Source organism: Artemia franciscana, chromosome 2, assembly GCF_032884065.1.
Source record: "Artemia franciscana chromosome 2, ASM3288406v1, whole genome shotgun sequence".
NCBI classification, from domain to species: Eukaryota; Metazoa; Arthropoda; class Branchiopoda; order Anostraca; family Artemiidae; genus Artemia; species Artemia franciscana.
In genome coordinates this window covers 40,789,697-40,811,341 of record NC_088864.1, presented here as the reverse complement: position 1 = coordinate 40,811,341, position 21,645 = coordinate 40,789,697, and the positions used below count along the sequence as shown (strand labels likewise).

At 35.4% G+C, this 21,645-nt stretch overlaps 1 protein-coding gene across 2 annotated transcripts in view; it reads right to left on the bottom strand.

The window, feature by feature from the left end:
• Nucleotides 1-21,645, bottom strand: part of LOC136041585 (exocyst complex component 6-like) — a 96,410-nt gene that overhangs the window by 8,985 nt on the left and 65,780 nt on the right. For both annotated transcript variants that reach the window (XM_065726285.1, XM_065726294.1), the window contains exons 11-13: nucleotides 20,087-20,275; nucleotides 19,105-19,342; nucleotides 7,261-7,402 (exon numbers count right to left, since the gene is read on the bottom strand). In XM_065726285.1, coding sequence (XP_065582357.1) covers nucleotides 7,261-7,402; nucleotides 19,105-19,342; nucleotides 20,087-20,275 — 569 coding nt within the window. The remainder of the gene's footprint in view (nucleotides 1-7,260; nucleotides 7,403-19,104; nucleotides 19,343-20,086; nucleotides 20,276-21,645) is intronic.

The window sequence follows — 21,645 nt, the reverse complement described above, 5'->3', positions numbered from 1 at the left end:
TCCTTTACCTTCTTAAATGGAGAATTCAAAATCTTATAATCCAAAACAAACTGTCATTTTTCCCCTTATAAGAAGGTGGCTACAGGAACAAATTATAAAACGACAAGTCGAAGAACTAAGCTCTCAAAGGGATCATTATTACCACCACTATGTCTCTTTATTGAACTGATATATTGCAGAATAATAAACCGGGTCGTTGTCATATATGAAAAACAATTAGCCTAAATATTATGAGCGAACCTAATATTCATCTTTCTTACGATACTCAGCTTTTCTTTTTCTCAGATTTATGTTATCAGATTTTGTCTCAGATTTATGTTATTCTTATTCTCAGAATTATGTTATTAAAAGTGTCACAAAGGTACTTTAGACATGGGAAACACTCTGAAAGGCTTTAAATATAACAGAGGAAAATGGCTATTAATTAATTTCTTTAAAGCTTCAGGTTTCATTTATATTTTTGGTTTAGTTTTGAAGAATGTAAACAAAAAAAAAAAAAAACCTAGGAAGTACAATTATTAGTCTACTTCTATGGTTCTTTTGAGTAATCTTGACTATTCTGGTGACTTTCTTTATCTTTTTGTTGATGTTATGACAAAATTAAAAACACGAAGCTCGAAATAAAAAAAAATTTCATGTTACTTAACCGAAACGTAAAACCAGTTCTCTCTCTACCAACTGTACATTTTTAGATAAGTTAACTTAAAAACCAACGATTTTTTTATTCAACAATTTTGAGTGTCAGTACTAGAATATTTATGCAAGGATAGGTTCTTGAATATTTGTCGTGTTACTAGTTTTCTTCTTGTGGCAGCTAAATTAAAATAATCATATACATGAAATAAATAATCGTTATTTTTATAAGTAATTATCATTTCAATTCAAATTCTTTCATGCTAAAGACACAGCCTATCTGTTTCTTTGTTTTGGAAAAATAAGCTAATTGATCCTTTATTATAATAAAAAGGAACGTGTATTGAATCTATTTTTAGCAGGTTATTATGGAAGGGGATTATAAAAATATACCTATTGTAGATAATCTCTTTCGTTTTCTTTTTATTATTTCTAGCTATTCCACATTTTATTTCTTCATTTTTGTGGTCTTTATTTTCTGTTCCGGTCCCTTTTCTTGTTCTTCATATCGCCTTAGAACCATTTCTTGTAATCTTAGCAAAGTGCTTGGATATCTTTACTGCCTTTTGTAAATTCTAGTGTTAATTTTGGGACAAGCCATTTTAGGTCTCAGAAAGGTTACGGTTGTCAGAAAACCCATAACGTTGTGTCTTCTTCTAATCCAAGGTTTGAAAAGAGGTAATGGCCTGTATATATGTGCACTAGATTTGTCAAAAGCTTTTGACTCTGTTGTGCACGCTCAATCTCTTTATTCCTTGGTTTCAAATTGTAAAAAATGTTCTATTATTTATCTCCTAAAGTATTGGTATGGAAATTCTTTTCTCCGTTCTAAAACAAGCAATAGTTTTCTTTAAATTATCTAATTCACGCAAGGCAAGGCGTGATGCAGGAGGGGGAGGGGAGGAGGCTTATCTCCTTCTATTTATAAACTATGTGTGTCTAACGTATTGCATAATCTTTCGACTGCTTGCTTTTTAGAAAATTCTAATGTCTCATACTAAATTTACACAGATGACATTCTTTTAATTAGTCGTACACGGAAGGGGCTTTCCGATTCTGATAATCTTATTGCTTCTTGTTTCTCGACTATTGAACGTTTCCTGAATGTAAATAAGTGTGAGTTCCTCTCTTTTCTCTTTTAATGTATGTTAAGGCTTCTTCTAAATCTCCACTTATTTGTCAGAATTTTTCTATACCTTTTGTCGACCCCATTAAATGGTTTGGGAATCTCGATTAAAAATCGTTTACGGTCATTTGGTTTGCGTACACTTCCGGCGCTAAGTTTAAGCTCCGGACTGGGTATTCAGAAATCATTCCTAAAAGGAGCAAAAACAACCGTAAAGCACTAATGAAACTACTCGACCTACAGCGACTACTCTGTCTCATCTTTATCTCGTTTGTTTCAAATTTTCCTCAAACAAAATATCCGAGCTCTCCGCTCAGCGTATTTTCGGTATTCCACTTTATTCGCCACCGTGGCATAAGAATAGATTGTGGCATAAAAAAAAAAATACTGCAAAGTCTTAATTCTTCAGTTAAAACGGCAAAAATGGTCCTGTTCCATGAGGAGTTGTCTGAGTCTGCTATTTCAAAGTTTCAGCCATTTCATGGTCTTATCCCATGTTTCTGCTCTAGTTGGTTGTTTTTTGTTTTATTTTTGCCTCTTTTTTCTTTTAATTCATTACTACATTTTTTTTTGTTATTTATAACGGATTAAAATAAATTATTATTATTGCATAGCAAGTGTGGTATTAGAGCCTATGTGCGTGGATCAAACAATCTATCGCATTTGTTTTATTTGTGTTATTGAATAAAAAACAAAATAGGTTCAAGCAGAAGAATCTGTGTAAATCATCCTAATGTTTTTTGCTACAAATGTGGAGAACACACGACAGAAGACAGAAAAATTGTCAACAACATTTGTAAAGATAGCTTAACACAACTATTTTGGTATTAGGCTTTGTGACCAGGACAAATAACATATGAAGCAGCACAGATTGTCTGTGGAACTTTTAAATTATTGGAAAAAGAAAAACCAAAACAAGTGGACTCATCCTGATTTAGTATCTGCAAGAGCCCAATCGCTCGCACGCTCACACGTCGTTTCCAATGTTTCAGCAGCTACCAGAGCTCTGTGAGGACGAACGAATGTTGTCTCTCTGATCAGCTTTCTACTATTACTAAAGGTGACAGCGAGTATAAATATACATAATTAATTCCTCAATGTTTAATCAAGATGACATAAGGTATCTCACCTTGGATCTGGACCTGAAAGAACCTTATGAGTTACCGGCTTCCATGTTGAAGGACAAAACTTACTTGAACCAGGAACAAAAATTACATTTTATCATATAAAATAAAAATCCATACGTTGGCGTTTTTCAGGAGAAATACATATTGCATTCTCTCGCGATATTAGAGGACTCCAAGGAATATAGACTCTAAGGAATGTGAATTTTCCTGAATACCTTACTGATGATTGACACTTACTTTTCGGCAACACAAAGCGAAGTTCGAAAAGTGATCTTTTACATAATAAGAATAAATATGGCTTAGTACCGATTGCTCACTCAATAAATATGAAAGAACGTTGTGATTCTATTGCTTTGAATATCTATATTTTGAACATCAATAGGTGATTTATGTAGACTTAAAAACAATATTTTTCTCCTTGAAGAGCAAAGTGGCTAAACCAAATATGCTTGCTTCTTATGCCTCTGGAACAGCAGAGACAAAACACATCACTGAGTTAGAAAAAAGTGGCCTAAAGAGAAAAGACGGACATTGGGGAAAGGAATATCATTAATGTCTCCTTAGTTCCACGAAAGAAATTCATCTTTCCTCAAATGCATATCAATCTGGGTCCAATGAAGCCAATCATAAGGGCTCTTGATAAGGAAGGACCAGAATTTTCGTGTATAGGAGAATAAAAATGTTTCACCTAAATACGGAGATAATTAAAGCAAGAATAGAAAATCATGAAATTCAAAATCCACATGGCGAGAGAGAAATAAACGAAATAAAATTCTACCTGCATCTAAACAAAGATTTGCACGGATAATACCTTATAAAAATATGTTTAAAAATAACTACTGCTATTAGAAAAATTCAGATTAAATATATGAATTAATATAATTTCTTAAGCCTTAATGTAAAGGCCTGCCATACTACCATAATGTAAAGAAGAAACGATCAAAAATGGGGGGTTTTAAGGCCAAAACGAAAATTTTGAAAAAAAACAACAATATTTCGAAAGAATAACAACCTCTTTTCTTCAGTACGAACAAAAAAATATTTAAAGCAAAAACAAAAAACAAAAAAACAACAACAAAAAACAAAGAAAAAACCAAAAACCAACGCGAAGAGTCAATGTGAAAAAAACCCAATAAACCAATTAAAAACCAAAATTAAAAGATGAATAACATTAAATACAAGCCAAAACTAGAGGAATTAAAAACAAATACCTAACAACCAAAAAAAGCGAGTCTCTGATTTAATAATTCCATTCCTTACACAAACCCTTTGGGACCTGTATGGTTGATGACACGTTTCATTATGTGAATGCGAAGGTGATTCAAGGTTTATTTTAGGGATGACTAAAGTATCGGCTTCGCTTTTGAGAATACCGAAATATGAGTCATTTATTCTTAAATCCCCAGTATCTCTGTTCAAAGCCAGATCTAAATGTTGCTATTTATAAGTCTCAACAGCCTCTCTGTGGTGCTGGACTGCTGAAAAATACCTTTGTCGTGTGAAATTAAACTAGCTTTGTTAAACAAATTTGTATGGTAAGGGTATTATTAATTGAAATAAAGTGCGGAGTTATTCGATCCGTAAACCGTTGATCCTTCCTTCCGATGTACCAGAGACCACGAAAGAAAAGAATTCCGTAAACACCGGAGTTTTCAACTTTCGGGATAGTGTCTTTACCTTGATAAATTTAGGAACTGATGGTTCCCAATAGATGGGTCTATAATAAGTGCAAGTATTATTTTTTCTAAGATTTTTGGATCTGTGGTCTGAAGCCCCTTTTACGTAAGGGAAACCAAGAGAAATTGAATTTTCCTTTTAATCTGTGTTTTCTGTGTCACTATTTGATAAGTTCTTAATACGTTTTTCAACCACAGAATTTATTAACGTAGTCGGATATCTTTTCCCAAGTAAAACATCTCTAAGGTGGTCGAGCTCCGAATCCAGGAAACGTGGAGAACAAACCTGCCATGTTCTATCCACTAGGAAAGTGATCACTCCCCTCTTCGCTGCAGGAAAATGATTAGAAGAATAATTTAAGTATCGATCACTGTGTGTAGGTTTTCTATAGACGCCAAACTCAAAACATGTATCACTACAGCGTACTAGGACATCCAAGAAATGAAGACGCCCATCTACCTCTGATTCCTGAATAAGTTTGAATTCTGGATCTAAGGAGTTCAGCAAGTGAAGGATATACCCCAGAGATTCGTCACAATAATCCCACGAATAAAAAATGTCATCTTTAAAACAAACCCAAAATTCAGGTTTATGAACACTTTGCAAAACAACCCTTCTTCAAGATTTTCCATAATAAGATTAGCTTCTATCGGTGAAAAAGGGGTGCCCATCGGAAGCCCATATAATTGAAATTAAAGGTCCTTTACAAAGGGCTGTAAGTGAAAGAAGTGTCTGATTCGAAAGTGTATATTTTTCTGATTTAGATGGGTTAGAATTAAGTATATGCTCCAAAATGAGTTCAGCCCTTTGGGGATCACGATTGGTATACACTGAATCCGCATCGAAACTGCCAATTTTCGTATTTGGTTTAGTTGAAACTTGTTTTACTTTAGAAACGAAATCAGCGGAATTTTTTATGTAGGATTTTTGAGCCTGGATTAGGGGGCCAAATAAAACTGATAAGGATTTCCCCATTTTTGCTGTAGGAGAATTAGATGAGGAAACAATTGGTCAAAGTGGATTATCAGGTTTATGAATTTCAGTTTATCTTGGTCTCCCTTACGTAAAAGTGGTTTTCAGACCAGATTCAAAAGATCTTAGAAAAAAATTGCACTTATTTTAGACACAGTATAACCATCAGTTCCCAAATTTATCAAGGAAAGGTGAAACTCCGGTGTTTACAGTACTCCATGCTCTAGTGGTCTTTGGTCTACCGGAAGGATGAATAAACAGCTTGCGGATAAAATAGCTCAGCACTCTACTTCAATTGATAACACCATTAAGAAGCAGTAAAAGATCAGAAAAATTTGACTCTGCCCTTGCAGGACACATTTATGACCACCCGCAACATACCATTTTTTTTAGAAAGCTAGTTTATTTAGGTCTAGGTTTGAACAGAGATACCAAAGATTTAAGAATAAATTACTCATGTTTCGGTTTTCTCAAAAGAGAAGCCAATACTTTAGTCATCCCTGAAACAAACCTTGAATTACTTTCCAATTCAAATATTGAAACGGATCATCAACCAATCAGGTCTTAAAGGGTTTCTGCAAGGAATGCAAATTAAAATCAGAGATCAAATGACATAGTTCTTCAAGTTATGTAATTGCTGGTTCGTTTGTTTGAGTGAATGAATTTTCAATTGAAATAGACAGTTGTTTGCTAGTAGTCTTCGATGGCAGTTCCAAAGTTTTTGAATTTAGTGCAAATTGTTGGATGTTTCGGTAAATGAATCTTCTTTTTAGTTATTAAGCATTTGGTTTTAATTCCTCTAATTGTGACTTTTACTGAATTTTTTCATCTTTTTTGTTTATACTGGTTTGTTTTTTTCAAATTGACTCTCCACGTTTGGTTTTTTTTCTGTGTCTTTTTTTCTTTTCTAAATTTTCCTTAAATATTTTTTCCCGCTGAAGAAGAGACGCAGTTGAAATTTTGAAATATTCGGTTTTTTATCGGTATTGTTGTTTAGCCTTAAAAACCACATTTTTGATCGTTTCTTCTTCATAATATTTGGAATACAAGTAAAAAAGCTACATTTGATACACAATAAATATATAAATAATTAGAGAATTATTTAACTTGAATAAGCTGCCAAATATTAACTGCAAAGGATATACGAAAATATCTTAGACAAAAAATGTACGCGAGAGAAAAACTCCGATTACATCCTACAGACCAGCAACAATAGTTGTTTTATTATTATAATTTTTTATAGTGGCATATTATCATTGCAGGGAAAAAAAAATCAGCATCGTCTTATTGGTCATTAGTAGAGACGGAAATTTTTTAAATTTCTTAAAATTTACCGTGTCTACCGTCTGAAAGGAAGCAGCTATAGAGAAAAATTATGGAGTGATTCGCATAAGAAAATAGTTTGGAAACAGCGTTTGTCTCTTTTAATCCCCCTTGTGACTTTTTGTTAAAAACTGATTATTCCACATACAAATAGTTTAACTGCCAAAAAAAACAGCCTAAAAAACAAATGCACCCAATATCTCGACACCCTGCGATGAAAATATCCCATCACCAAACCGAACAAAAGCTGATAGTCAGTGAATAATATTTAAAATTTTGCGCCAAAACAAGATTTGGAGCCAGATTTGGCACTTTGATACTGGTGGCATTATGAAATTTGGTTGTTTTACAGATAACTACCTTCGTTATTTAATTTTTTTTATTTTCAGAAAAAAAACTTACGCTCACACTGCATTAAATCCAAATTTATCTGCTGAAGTGCGCTTTGTGAAACTGCTTTAACGTCATCGGAAAGCAATCGCTCAAGAAAGTTGTCGGAAACGTGCTTACATGCAGAATAACATGCTTCCTGTGCAACACTCACCTAAAAAATTAACAAAAGGAAAAGAATAAATTTTCTTCATGGATTTCCATTCAATAAAAGTTCTAGTTAAATTATAGACACAACACACAGGATTTTAGCCTACTAAATATCAGAGACAATGTTCTAGCGTTTGACTCAAGTAAAGAACCAAAGACTTCAATGTAATATTTTTCCCCCAGAGCCATTTCATATGGAAAGGGTGGTCGTGGAAACTTCAGAGGGGATTCATTCGACCGAAAAATAAAAGTTCTATTGCCTTTTTTAAGGGTCAAAAGTGGCTCCCTCCCTTGCACAATTTTCTGCCAGGCCACCTAGCCCCCAAAGACATCCAATCATAATTTTGAAACAGTCATTCTGTACAAAATAGTCGAAAGATTCAATGAATATGACTTCGGGGATGACAAGACCTCTACAAGGCCTTGGAACAAAGGCCGCAAATGAAGCAAACTGGGATTTTTTAAACATATACTTTATAAGAAAAAAAGGAACTTTGTGCAATATCTCAGGAATTGCAAAGGTATTAAATTGAAACTTTCAAGGAATGTTGAGGAGGATATTGAACTAAATCGAAAGAAACTATGTACATCCAGGTTGTCAAAAAGATGTACCTGCAGTCTCTCAAGAACAGCTAAGGTGTATTAAACTGAAACTTTCATGGAATGTTTCATGGAGAGGAAATGTTTGATTGAACTAAACCGAAAGACAATATATGCATTCTGTTCGTCAAAAAAAAACGCATCTGCAATATCACAGGAACAGCTATGGTTATTAATTTGAAACAGTCAGGGGTCGTTGAGGAGAGTGTTGAATTAAATAAAAAGACACTACGCGCATCAAGGATACTAAAAAAGGTGCACCTTCAATATCTCAGGCATAGATTACAGTATAAAGTTGAAGCTTTCAGAGAGTATTAAGGGGGATATTGAACTAGATCGCAATACATTACGTGCATATTGTCCAGGTTGAAATTGTCAGGGGATATCGAGGGCCATTTTAAACTCAATCAAAATACATTATGTGCATCCAGGTCATCAAAAGAATATATCTGCAATATTTCAATAACCACTAAGGGTATTAAGTTGAAACTTGCAAGGAATGTTGAAGAAGATGCTGAATTAAAGCTGCAGACACTATGTGCATCCAGGTTGTGAGAATTGCCATAGTATGGAAAAATATCCGTATTATCAAGCAATTATAGGAACTTGGTAATAAAAAACAAGCACAAATTAATAAAAAGAATTCCTAAATGAAGTATTTCAAAGAAAAGTAAAGAGCCATATGAATAATTCAGACTCAAAACGACCAGAAATTATTATCAACGAATAAATGGAGCCCAAAGTGGTAAAATAAATAATCACATTAAACATAGAAATGGCAGGTACTGCCATATATGAACAGATAAATGCTAAAGCACATAAAAATTAAAAATGAACAATCAAGTCAAACTAAAAACCGAAAAGAATTACTACAAACAAGCATAGGGCTACCACTTCCCTCTAAATGTTTTACAGGCTATTATGTCATCTGCACTTTACTAAAAGCCAAATGTTTTTGTACTTTTTTCTTTTATATTTGAAACATAGAAAAATAAAAGATGCTGTTTAATAAAATTTTGAATCTTCAATTGCTAATATCTCCAAGAACTGATATCATTATATATTAAAATTGGGAAGTCCCATTTCTCAAATTTACGCTGCTACTTCTAAATCAACAATTTTCACCGCATTGATGAACCAAATTATAACTAGCAAATTGACCGAAATACTTCAGTAGTTGATAAGAGTGTTCAAGAACACTTGATTTTATTGCGTAGGATCATTGAACCAAATCCCCTTGGCTTTGTTTTATGCTTTTCTTGGAGAGTTATGACATCTACCTTTGCAAAAAAATCTTGCATTTGTTTACTGGCCTTCCCAAATTATGTCTATAAGCAAGGGTTTTAGTTTGAGTCACAACAGCCTATATCACAACAGTAACTATTCACGTATCAGAATGAAAAAAAACTGAAGTAAATTTGATCACAATAATCCTAGCAAAGATTATAATTTGCCAACTATGAATGCTCAAGTGCAATCTCGCAATATCAGAACAAATTTACAGTGACATATTCAGAGTAAATATTTGCCATGAAAGTGCTTGTTTCTTACTTATGAAACTGATGCTTTAATAACAGTAAATACAACGTTAATGATAGTCCAAAGGTGAGATACCTGAAAGGTAGCATCGTCACCTATATTCTTAAGATACTCTTTGTACAATGTTGATCTATGATGCTTTATCTGCTTTAGATTTTAGCTTATAGCCTTACGTAGAGCAGTCAAAACCTTAGACGTGCAGCAGTCAAAATGCAGGGTAAGTTTTCTAGATACTTGGAATCACACTGATGGAAAACATTTTGTGAAATTTCTTTTTTAATAACTTATAGGTGCTTCTTTTAAAAAATGACTTTTAAAAAATATGGGGTGCGGCGTATTCCCCCCCCCATTAGAAATTTGCCCCCTAAAATTATCTCCGCATGTAAAATTGAGCCCCCAAAGGGAAATTACGACAAATATAAAAAAAAATAAGAAAAGAAGGGATTATGGGAATTCTACCTATATTCTAAAATACATGCAGAATATATGGCGTGGAATCGAACAGTTCGTGGTACCGAACTGAAAGTAAGGAACTCTAAAAAAAACAATTTTGATAGCAATTATGCGTTAAAAGAAATATTCTTTTATGCTGATTCCAAATATGTGAAGTTCATTAAGTAATGTTACACATTAAACACCATGAGAATGAGAAAATTTGCCTATTTTCGAAAAATGGCAAAAACAACTCCAAAAAGACATTTGACTGAAATTAAAATCATACCATCAGATCCAGCATATTGGAAAACCCTACTGTGGAGGTTTCAAACTCCTATCTATAAAAATGTAGAATTTTGAATTTTTCCCTGAAGAAAAATCACGGATGCGTGTTTATTTGTTTTTTATGAAGTGGTTTTAATAGCAATAACAATTAAATTAACCGGTAGAAACGAGGACCCAGTTGGTAAAGTCCATTGCTCCCCTATGAGATTTTGGCTAGTGACGTCTCTGGTCGGTACCAGAACAAGTCCACGGAAGCTAAATACTCGTACCTCTTAGTCCAAGCCTTTTATCTCTGTCCTCTTCCATCATGGGGCATCCTTCTACAGTTGTCACTAATTTCTTCTTTTCAAACTTATTTTCTCTAACCTTTATCTTGCCCTACTAAGATAACTAATACTACTAACAACTCACTGCACCACCAAGCCGCCTGAGGCCAACACAGCACCAACACGCTCCTCTTTAATCCCAATCTGTTCAAAGCCTCCCTCTTAAAACCCTCCCATGAAGTTCCCATTTCCCTTAATTCTTTTCTTACCAAATCCTCCCATCCTATTTGGGGACGACCTACTTTTCGTTTGGACCTAGACGGATGGCCGACAAGGACAATCTTTGGTAATATATCATCCTTCATCCGCAGAACATGCCCTAGTCATCTTTGATAACACCACCCCCAAAAACACGGAAAAAGAATTATTTAAACTAGACCTACGTTGCCTGAGCAACGTGAAGTGTTGCGGCAACCTTTGTCTGGCTTCGCCGAATAAAGTGTTGCGAGGGCAATACTTTGGTTTTGTTTCTTTGCTATAGGTTAAACGCTGAAGTTGTCATCTTAAAGGAAGCTTTTAAAACGTTATGTTCAAAAAAGTCACATATCACATATCACTATGTCAGTAATCACATGATCAAAGGCTATTCCTCAGCGTTGAAAAAACAACAATAACAAAAGAATATCGAAAGAAGGGACTAAATTGATTTTGCACCCAGTTGAACTTTATCCTTTTCAATCGTAGACATCGTGACGGATCAAGACTTGGAGCAATATCTTACATAATCTAGTTGGTATTATAAAGCTATCCGTAACTTTTCAGGATCAAAACACCATAGATGACACTCCATTAATTATTACGAAACTGCCTCGTTGTTTTACGTTATCGTTTGTACCCGTTGCGTAAACACTTAATTCTAGGTTACAGTGAGTATGGGTAGGCTACACCAACTAGCAAAAGTTACAAACCCCTCTTCACTAAAGATGATTGTAGCCTAACAGACGATTATTACTTACAAGTCCCCCACATATCCCACAATTGGTATCGGCTTATTTTTGGTTTCAGTGTGTACCCTACTACTGAAGTTGTCAACCTTTTGAAACTTTCAAACTAGTATATCTCATGAAAAAATTTTTGTACCAAAAAATGGATGACATATACTTTCATCAGCTCATCAAGAGCTATCGATTGCCGTCAAAAAAAAATTCTATCTGTCTTAGTTCAAAAGTTGATTTTTTTTGCCATATGCCAACTTTCTAACGTCACCACTTAGAAAGGAGCAAAGGATAAGCTCCAATTTCTTTAGCAATGACAGAACTTTTAAAGTTTAAGATGTACATCTGATAACATTTCTCTACCTCAATCCCAAGTCCGAAAAAACAAATGATAAACCCAGCCAAAACCACGGGAGCACTTTCGGACCCGTGTGAAAATGCCGCTTTTTTGCTTCTGTAAATTTTTCTATTTATCACTCAAAGAAGATGTGGGGCGGGGTAACTGCCGCATATATTTAACACTTATAGATTTAGTCCTTCTTCAATTTGAAAGTGGTGCCTGCCTGCTTGCCTGCTAGAACGGAGCTTTCCACTCGAAAGTAGAAACATGGTTTGATGAAACGAAAGCTTGGCTGCACAACTTCAGATACTCCTCTCTGACATAGGCTACATAATTCCACTTCACTTCGCACACCGTAGGCTCTGGCTCGTGAACAAGCAAAAACCATCCTTTTTGGTCCCAGGCAAGAGCTCTGCGGAGCTTTCCAAAATGTAATGTCATATTCATCAACCCGGCCAGAGGTCCACACTTCATCAACCACACTCCGTAAAAACCGCACAGGTTAGACCCTTACCAGTTTCCAGGAATAAGCCTACATCGGCGGCATAGAAAAAAAAAAAAAAGAAAAAAGGACAAAACCTAAGTGTTGCTCTCGCAACACAATAAAAATGTAAAAATAAATACTATAAGATATTCTTCACCATACATTCTGACCACTTATTTGCATATAAGTAGAATATTTCAAAATTGCTTATTTTCTTCATCATATTTATTTGCCATACTTTTTTGCTGCTCAATTGCATGTTGGAAAAATTTTCCAAGGGGGGAATACGCCTAGCACAAAAAATCATAAATAGATATAACGGCTATTTTCGTAGAAATCTCTTTTAGAGCTTGGTAATGGTGACGGATGAATAAGAAGCTGATGTTTAACAGACCAGAAACCAATATTGATCGTTTTCACGTGTCACCACCGGTTATTCTTTTTGGGGCATGATTACCGACGTACTGTCTATTTTCGTTAAAAAAAAAAACTTTTTGAAAAACAAAAAAGAAACACAAGACACATTTCCATCAATAAATCAAAATTTCAAACTAGAAAAATAAACAAAAGTAACAGTGAAAAATTTTGTTAATGAAAAATTGACCATCTATTATTTTTCTAAAGGCTTATCTTGACTCTGATTTAATTTTAGGGGTTGGCTATTTTCAAGAATATTGTACAGTAGGAGCCGTGTTCCACGTGTAGCAGAAGTGTGTCAAAGGTGGCGAAGGAGGCACAAAGTGAGAGAAGTGTACCTAGTGGGACAGAACAAATGTCATTCGGAGGTGCCCATCAGGTGGGAGAAAGTAAATACTCCCTCGATTTAATCCTAAGAATAAGCCGCTATATGAAACTTTACTAGTTATTTGGCCAAAATAAAGGACTACATACATTATAATAGACAAAATTTGGTTTCAATCCGAAATCCAGTCGGAAACCTTCCATAAGGAAACATGCTAGCCAAGCGTAAAAATCAGGAAATATACTGGGAATCTTTATTCCTTATCATCTTGATCCCCAAGGTTTACCAACTATTACAAAGAATATTGAACGCCCTGTTCAAAATTAAAGCCGATTCTCCATATATTAAAACCATAGAGCCTAAGAGGCTTGAAGCAAGGGCTCAGAATGATATTCAAAGTGGGGAAAGAATCTAGACTGGAGATGCACTTTCAGTAGCATAATTTTGTTAGTGCTTTAGTACTATCATCTTTATTAAATAAACTGTCAGTTAGCAAACAACTCATTTTCTATAAGACGTAAACACGTAAGACTAGTGCCTCGCGTTCTGGCTGGCTAACCTGCTAGGCACCCAATTGCCATAGGGAATTCTTCGAAAAAAAAACTCTTCCCTCCAAAAGAAGAAAACAGACATGCTATATTGCCCCTTTATCAATGACAGCCTCAGTCTCTTTGTGTTCCTCTTGATGTACCAAACGTCATTTCATTAAATATTTTAATATAGATTTAAACTACAAATGGCTCTGTTAAAGTAATCATCAAGGGTGTATTCAGGATTTTTGTTTGGGGGGAGGTGCAAAAAACTTTTAAAAAACAATAAAAAAATTTTATATGCATTTTTGTTACATTTTTATGAGTCGGACGAAAAATTTCAAAGGAGGGAGAGTCAAACCTATTTTTGAGGGGGGTTTCGAAACTTGACCCCTAAAATAAGCTTCTGCCCAAGTACCCATCACCACCCACTTCAACCTCACAAGAAAATAACAGTCTCTCAAGAAAAAAAAACATACAGTCATGTCGTGCCAATGGAACTTACATTAATATTTGGAGACAAGAAGACGTCTTATATAATTAGAAATATGTTTCAGTTCCTTAATTGTCATTCAGTATCTATAATTTCTATTTATGTAGCAAAATCTCAAGCGTAGTTAGTTATGCAAGCATCAATAGCAAGAGGGTGATAAAAATATAGAGAAATGAGCTAAAAAACATAGTTTTAGATTTTAAAGTTTCTTGCAGATCCGTTCCTAAAAGTTTTATGGATATAGCACAAAGACCGAGAGCCATGGTTGGGCCGGGAGACAAATTGGTTACAAAGAGCTTCTAAACATGCTATCTCCTAGTTTATAACATCTCTGTAGCTACTTACTTACGGTTCTGTTTGACCTAATACCATTTAAAAACGTATTTTTCGAGAAAAAACAAAAAATGAACTCCCATCCTCTTAAACCCCATGAAGACTAGAATGTTATGTAGGATTTATTTAAATCATTTTGTTTTTTCTACTGTGAGTTTTTCAGCAGCAACAGCAACAACAAAAATGACAATGCTAATGAAAGTTTACAAATAGGTGCTGCCACAAACAAGAGTAACACCCCCCCCCTCATGCCCACTAAAAGGCCAGCGCCATTTCCGATTTAATAATAGCTAATAACAACGTTTTTCCCCCTTTTTTTGTCAAGACATCTCCAAAAGCGAAAGAAAATCACAACTCTAATCAAAATTTTAAGAAAGAAAAAAATGCTTCTTCGAATAATTACAATCGTAATTTTCAATTGAATTTTGCTATTTTAAAAGCACACATTTTTGTCAACAATTTTGCGGTCGATTCTATTTAATTTAGAAGCATAAGCCGAAAGAACAGCAAAAATTAAGCAAAAATTGACAATTTTTGGATCAATTCGTTCAGCTTGTTGAAACAATACTTTGAATTGGCTAATCAAAAAATGATTAACCAGCTAATTTTTGAAAGTAGGGTACTTAAAAAGAAAAAGTATTGATAAAAATTTACTGACTATTAGATAAATGATAAATTTTAGATAAATTTTATCATGCATAAAATGAATAATACACTTTAGTCTTTACAGAGTTAAGGGGAGTTATTGCACTTCTTTTTTTTGTGATATTTCTGTTCGTTTTGAGCTTGACTTGAATGTTTTTAATTTTCATTTTTCTAGTAAAAAGTTTTATTGAGGTTCACTTGTATGAATGGTAGTAAAAAGAAAGGAGAAAAAAAAAATCAGCTTCATTGCTTAAAAGCAAAATGTTGGACTGCTATTTATTTAGAAAAAAAAATTGAATATTCAGTTAGAATATCAAAGCTGTAGTTATTTGCGTGATTGTTTTTAATAATATTTTACTTGGAACCCAGGGAGACTTTAATATAATTTTCAATTAATCTGTATAGTTTTGGCTTTATGGGGGTAAAGTCATTCTCCCCCCCATCATATCGACCAAAACTAATATAAACGAACGTTAATCCCCAATTTTATTAACAGAATCTTTTCATGTTCTGTTTTGGTGTAAAAGTTAGTGCGTTTGAATTAATCTAAGTCCAGGATATTCCTAAACAGTTTTAAAATATTCCAGCCGATCGAGAGATAAGAGTTTTGGCTTACAATCAAAAGATTCTTCCTACGTAGAGATCACCATGGCCCGAGAGCTTACAGATTCATGTTTCAAGAAGTTAAAAAAAAATAAATTAACGATCAAATGGATCGATACAGATCATTATATTTTTTTGTGCGCAATTCAGGGCCCGTTTTCAGGGCCATTGCCACCAACCCGAAAAGTTATTTCGGTACATTAGGGCTATCTAGTCCCCACAGACTTGCAGACGCAAGTTTCAAATTAATGGCCACAAGCAGTTGTCCCACCCATTTTCGGGCCCTCTGGCACCCTGTACATCCCCCACAAGAATGTGATACTCACTTGACGCAAGGATCAATCTCTGAGAGTTCCAAACAGATCAAAAAATTTAGAATTTCACCTTTTTCTGGCCTCCTTTTTTGGGAGGGGAGGGTCGCTGCACCAACCTAAGAATTTGTTTTTCCTTAGGTTATACACTAGAGTTCGATCTTTTGCCACCTTTTTGGGAAGCCCGTACCCCAAACCTAAATTATTTCTGCCAATCAGAGCTCATTGTGCGGGCCCTTAAATCCCCTCCCTATAAAATACTAGGTTTCATTGATACTATTAGCAATTCCTAAAAGTTTCAAGCTGATGGAAAATATTATTTTCTAGTCTATTTCGAGCCCCATTGTTGGGGTTTTCTCACCATAATTAGTGTTGCAGATTAGTGACTTGTTTCCACATTGGGGTCCCCTTGGTCCAGGGACTTACATATCTTGCTTTCACACCGTTGAGAAAACTCTTTTGGGGTCTGTTTGGGACCGTTTTCAAGCGAAGCCACTTTTTTATTTCTTTTTTATTTCTTTTTTTTTTTAATTGAGCCTCCTTAGTCCGAGGATTTGCAAATATAGATTTCAAAGGAATGTGAAAAAAAAATAAAAAATCGTCCCTTTTTTGGACCCATTCTTGGAGGATGTCGTACCCTTCTCAAATCTTTTTAACGTGAATAAAGGTTCCTTGGCTGAGAAACTTATGAATGTGATTTTAATCCATTTGAGAAAAACAAATCCTACTTTTCCAATTTTTTTTTTTTTCATTTCCATCGTTTCTTATGCATCGAAGTCCTCTTTCGCAAAGGACTAAGGACATAAGTTCTTTAAAACTTTTTTTTAATTAGCCCCCCCCCCCTTTACCAAGAGATTTATGGCGAAGTTTCAAATTGATCAGGGACAACCAGTTGTTGGTTGATTTACAGACCCTTTATACCCGCCCCATCCCAAGAAAGACCAAGCCAAAAATCAGATCATTAAAAAAATTTAAGCCAACCCAACAGCTAAGATGAAACATACCCACCTTTTTTCAACTATAAAATCTATTTGGAAACAATGGCCAACTTGCATAATTTATGTCTCTGGCCTTTGGGGCTAGCTTGGTTATGTTATCCCTGAGGCATATTTACTGAACTTTCAAGTGTCCCAAGATAAATGGCTATCTGGAAATTCCTATCAGATGGAATGGGGAGTTAGAAGTGCCATGGGACAAAAATGGCACATGAAGGGGCGGTACCCCTCCAATAACCTTTAACACTTAAAAAGGGTATCAGAACTTTCAATCTGAAATCAAAGAAGCCTGCACCAAAGGTCCTATGATCACATATTCCATACAAAGTGGCGAGGAAAAACAACAACACATGGAGGCACTTCCCTCCTAACTAATTCATTCCTAGTGCGCCGGCTCCGATTATTTTCAGTACTGAAAAGTTACAGAACTTAATCTGAAGAAATCTGCAACAATTTTTTATTGGGCTAGGCCCAGAGCCTCTGTGAAGACTTTAGCCTGGAGATACCTTTATTTATTTATTATAATATGAAAAAAACTTCGTTTTCTTAAAGAGTTAAAGAGGCTGCGTCCGAAAGTCGAACCTTAAAACGTACAGGAATTAGAAGAGGCAGTTGGGGGGCTGCCGCCCCCCAAACCCCCAGCTTTTAAAGACTCTTTTGTACAGGTTTTTTTTTTGTGGGGGGACTTCATTGTTACTAATTACTAGTTTCAGCGCAATGGTTCTCCTGTCCTCTTGTGTTTAACATTTTTCGAAGTTATTCCATTATTCATTCATTTCAATTTTTTGTTAATTAAAAGAGGGCCTTTCCGAAGCCAAGAGCGGGGGGTTAGCAAAAAAACGAAAAACCTGTACAAAAGAGTCTTTAAAAGCTGGGGGTTTGGGGGGCGGCAGCCCCCCAACTGCCTCTTCTAATTCCTGTACGTTTTAAGGTTCGACTTTGGGACGCAGCCTCTTTAACTCTTTAAGAAAACGAAGTTTTTTTCATATTATTTCTGTACGTTTTTATACAATCCATGGTGGATGTAATTTAATAATTCCTGTACTCCTCGTACAGGAATTAGGAGAGGAACTTGGGTGGCTGCCGCCCCCCCCCGCTTTTAAATCATTGTATAAAATAGAAAAAAATAGATAGAATGACCGAAATGTTTCTTTTGCTCATAAGAAGCTAATATTCTGTTATCTCTCAAATGATAAGCTGTCCAGGTGTTATAAAATTTTTTTTGTTATTATGAAAAAAAAACCGCTCGTAAGGGACTTGAACCCTTGACCCGAGGATTAAAAGTCCCACGCTCTACCGACTGAGCTAATCACTTGCATGTGTGTAAATATAATTTCTCAATAACTTTTAAAAATTTCAAATTAACATGGGCTCTTATGGAGAGAAATGCGTTAATTAAGTAGCTAATGTGTGGTTTCTGGAAAACAGGGAAGGAGTTATCGGATCGAGCTGAAATTTCGCGGATAAGCTCCTGGGCCGTAGGGGACCTTAACTTGTGAATTTCAGCCCGATCGGACAACGTTAAAAGGGGGGGTGGGGTTGGTGGGTCGAAACTTTCGGGGGGTTAAGATTTTCCTACGAAACTTTCCAGGAAAATTACTCGGAGAATTCCGCATCGAATGAGTCTTCGTACACCCAGATCCGATGTCGGCTGTGACCTGTAGGCGTCGAGGAAAAAAAAGAAAATGAAATTTAAGTGTCTATGCGTGGTTTCTGGAAAACAGGGAAGGAGTTATCGGATCGAGCTGAAATTTCGCGGATAAGCTCCTGGGCCCTAGGGGACCTTAACTTGTGAATTTCAGCCCGATCGGACAACGTTAAAGGGGGGCTGGGGTTGACGGGTCGAAACTTTCGGCCAGATTTTCCCCATGAAGGAAAAGTTGGAGGGGGATGAAATTTGGCAGGTTTCTTAGTTGGAGCTCGGGCTAAGAAATGCATCCCTCCCCATACCTCTGCGACCACTGGAACCGAAGATCGCTTAACATTGTCGTGGGTCGCCTCTTTATAGAGGCACGAGTGTGCCTCCTTGATAACATATTATCAAACAGTATTTTTAGTTCTTAGAAAGATAAAATAGAAAGAGTATTAAGAATAATATAGCTTTTCTTACCCTCAGATCAGCAATTCCAAAAGCAGAAAATGTAGAATTTAGAAAGAATCTTAAATCAGAAACAAATCCAGATGGCTGGCCGGATGGCTCGGATAAAGTCCAGTCATACGCGGAGAGCTCAAAAAATTCATCGATTTTCGACTTCAGACGCTCATAAATTTGACTTTCTGCCTCAGATAGCAAATCTTTGAATACTAACGTGCCATGGAGTTTTACAGATTGAGCACCCTCCTGAATGCTGAAGAAAGAAGAAAGAAGGACTTAATTGGTTCGAAAGCAACTGTGCCTAGTGCCTAGTAAAAGCAAAGGTTAAATTAAATCGTGTGTTATCATCCAAAAGGAATCAAAACACCTACTATGTAACAATTTATATGTAGCAACATATGATATATAGTAAAGCATGTCAAAATTTCCAAAGAAACGCTCAGAGAAATCAATACATTACCTCAAAGCATCAACGATTAATTTGTCTTACATATATACACAACATGTTTTCAGGTGAAAAAGCAATAAAAATAAAATTTTTCATCAAAAAAAAAAAAAAAAAAAAAAAAAATCCTGGAGCTAGAACTTACCAGTTGGCACCACGTACTTCCAACCTGACCCCTGAACAATGAATAGACCCTGATTTTGTTTCTAAAACCTTTGAATCTTGACAGACTTTGATTTAAATTGAGGAAAAAGTCACTTTTATGGAAATCGAGACAATCTCTCTTCTTTCAAAATATTTAGATCACCACACGAGAACTAAACAAATTACAACATTATCTGCTGTGCATCTCTTTCTGTCATCCTAATGAGTTCATAGATTAAAACCTTCCACGCCCTTGGAAAAAGATACACTAATAGAATTAGACTTTCTCAGCTGGTAGGACAGATTGTTTCCCACGAGGCTAACACTAAGATTTCTCGAAGTGTATCTGGGATTAGTTAACAAGAAAATATATATATATGCCCATAACGAGAAGTTCAGATCACTTACTTATTCAAATCCCGGATGTAGGCTTCCAAAGCTTTCATAGATTCTTCTAGATGAACAATATTAATTGAAAGCTGAATTACTTGTAGAATAGAAAGATTTGACTTCAGCAGATCTGAGAAACAGCCGGACAATGACCTGTCGATAAGGAGAGTAACAGCTTTCGAAATACCTTCAGCTAGCTCTCTTCGACTGAAAAAAAAAATGTTCTCAATGTTAATGAATTATCCAAAATGATTCTCAGACGACACGACCATACAAGGCACATCACAAACAACGCTACTATAAAAAAATTCATCGAACTCGGAACTCTGTAACATAAAACTAAATATCACCTTAGGCGAAACCAACCCGACAGAAACCAAATTACGTACAATTTAGTTACCATACAGCTTAATCACATTTAATTTAATCCCACAAGACTGAAGTAAATTTCTGGCAGCATTTGTATATCCTTTTCTTTGAAGATTTTTTGGGAAAAGGAAGATAGCAGCTATGAGGCAGTTCAATACCGTATTCTACTCAATTTAACATTACCTCTAAGAAGAAAACAATTGAAACTGTTTTGTCAAACAATTGGCATCTTTGATTGCGCTGAAGATTGAAAAAATTATTTCTGATTTTTCAGCACATTGACAGTAAATATTGGCACGTGCAACATCAAGTTGTCTTATTTTATCTCTAAAAATAATTTACTAAGCACTGACTGAAAATAAACTGTTCAATTAACTATTTTTAAGAAATAGCCAAATGCGTCCCTCAGCGTTTTTAGAAAAAAAAACTCTAAACACAAATAAGAGCTAAGAGCTCATATGGCACTTGTGACGAGGTCGGAAAAGCCAAGAGCCAAGAGCTCATATGGCATGAGCTCTGGCCAAATTCTAAGAATCAATAGATTGATTTAAAAGGAAAATCAGAGGCTCAATGCCGGTCAGGATTTAAAATAAGAGCTCTGAGACACGACGTCCTTCTGAATATCAAAATTCATTAAAATCCAATCACCAACTCGTAAGTTAAAAACACCCCATTTTTTCTATTTTTTCATCTCCCTTCAGCCCCCCAGATGGTGGAATTGGGTAAAACTATTTTATCAAGTCAATTTGTGCAGATCCCTGACACGCCTACCAGTTGAAGCACCGAAGTCGCCAACGCACTGGACCCCCAAATCCCCAAAAGAGAGCGGATCCAGTCCGGTTACGTCAATCACGGATCTACGACATTCACTTATTCTACCCAACAAGTTTCTTCCCGATTTCTCAACTCTAAGAGTTTTCCAAGATTTTTGGTTTCCCCCTCCAACTCCCCCCAATTTCACCTGATCTGGTCGGGATTTAAAATAAGAGCGCTAAGACATGAGTTCCTTCTAAATATCAATTTCATTAAGATCCGGTCACAAGTTCTTAGGTTAAAAATATCTCAATTTTTTAATTTTTCCGAGTTGACCGTCCCCCACCCCCCAGATGGCCGAATCGGGGAAACGACTATTTCTAATTTAATCTGGTCTGGTCCCTGATACGCCTGCAAAATTTCATCGTCCTAGCTTATCTGGAAAAGCCTAAACT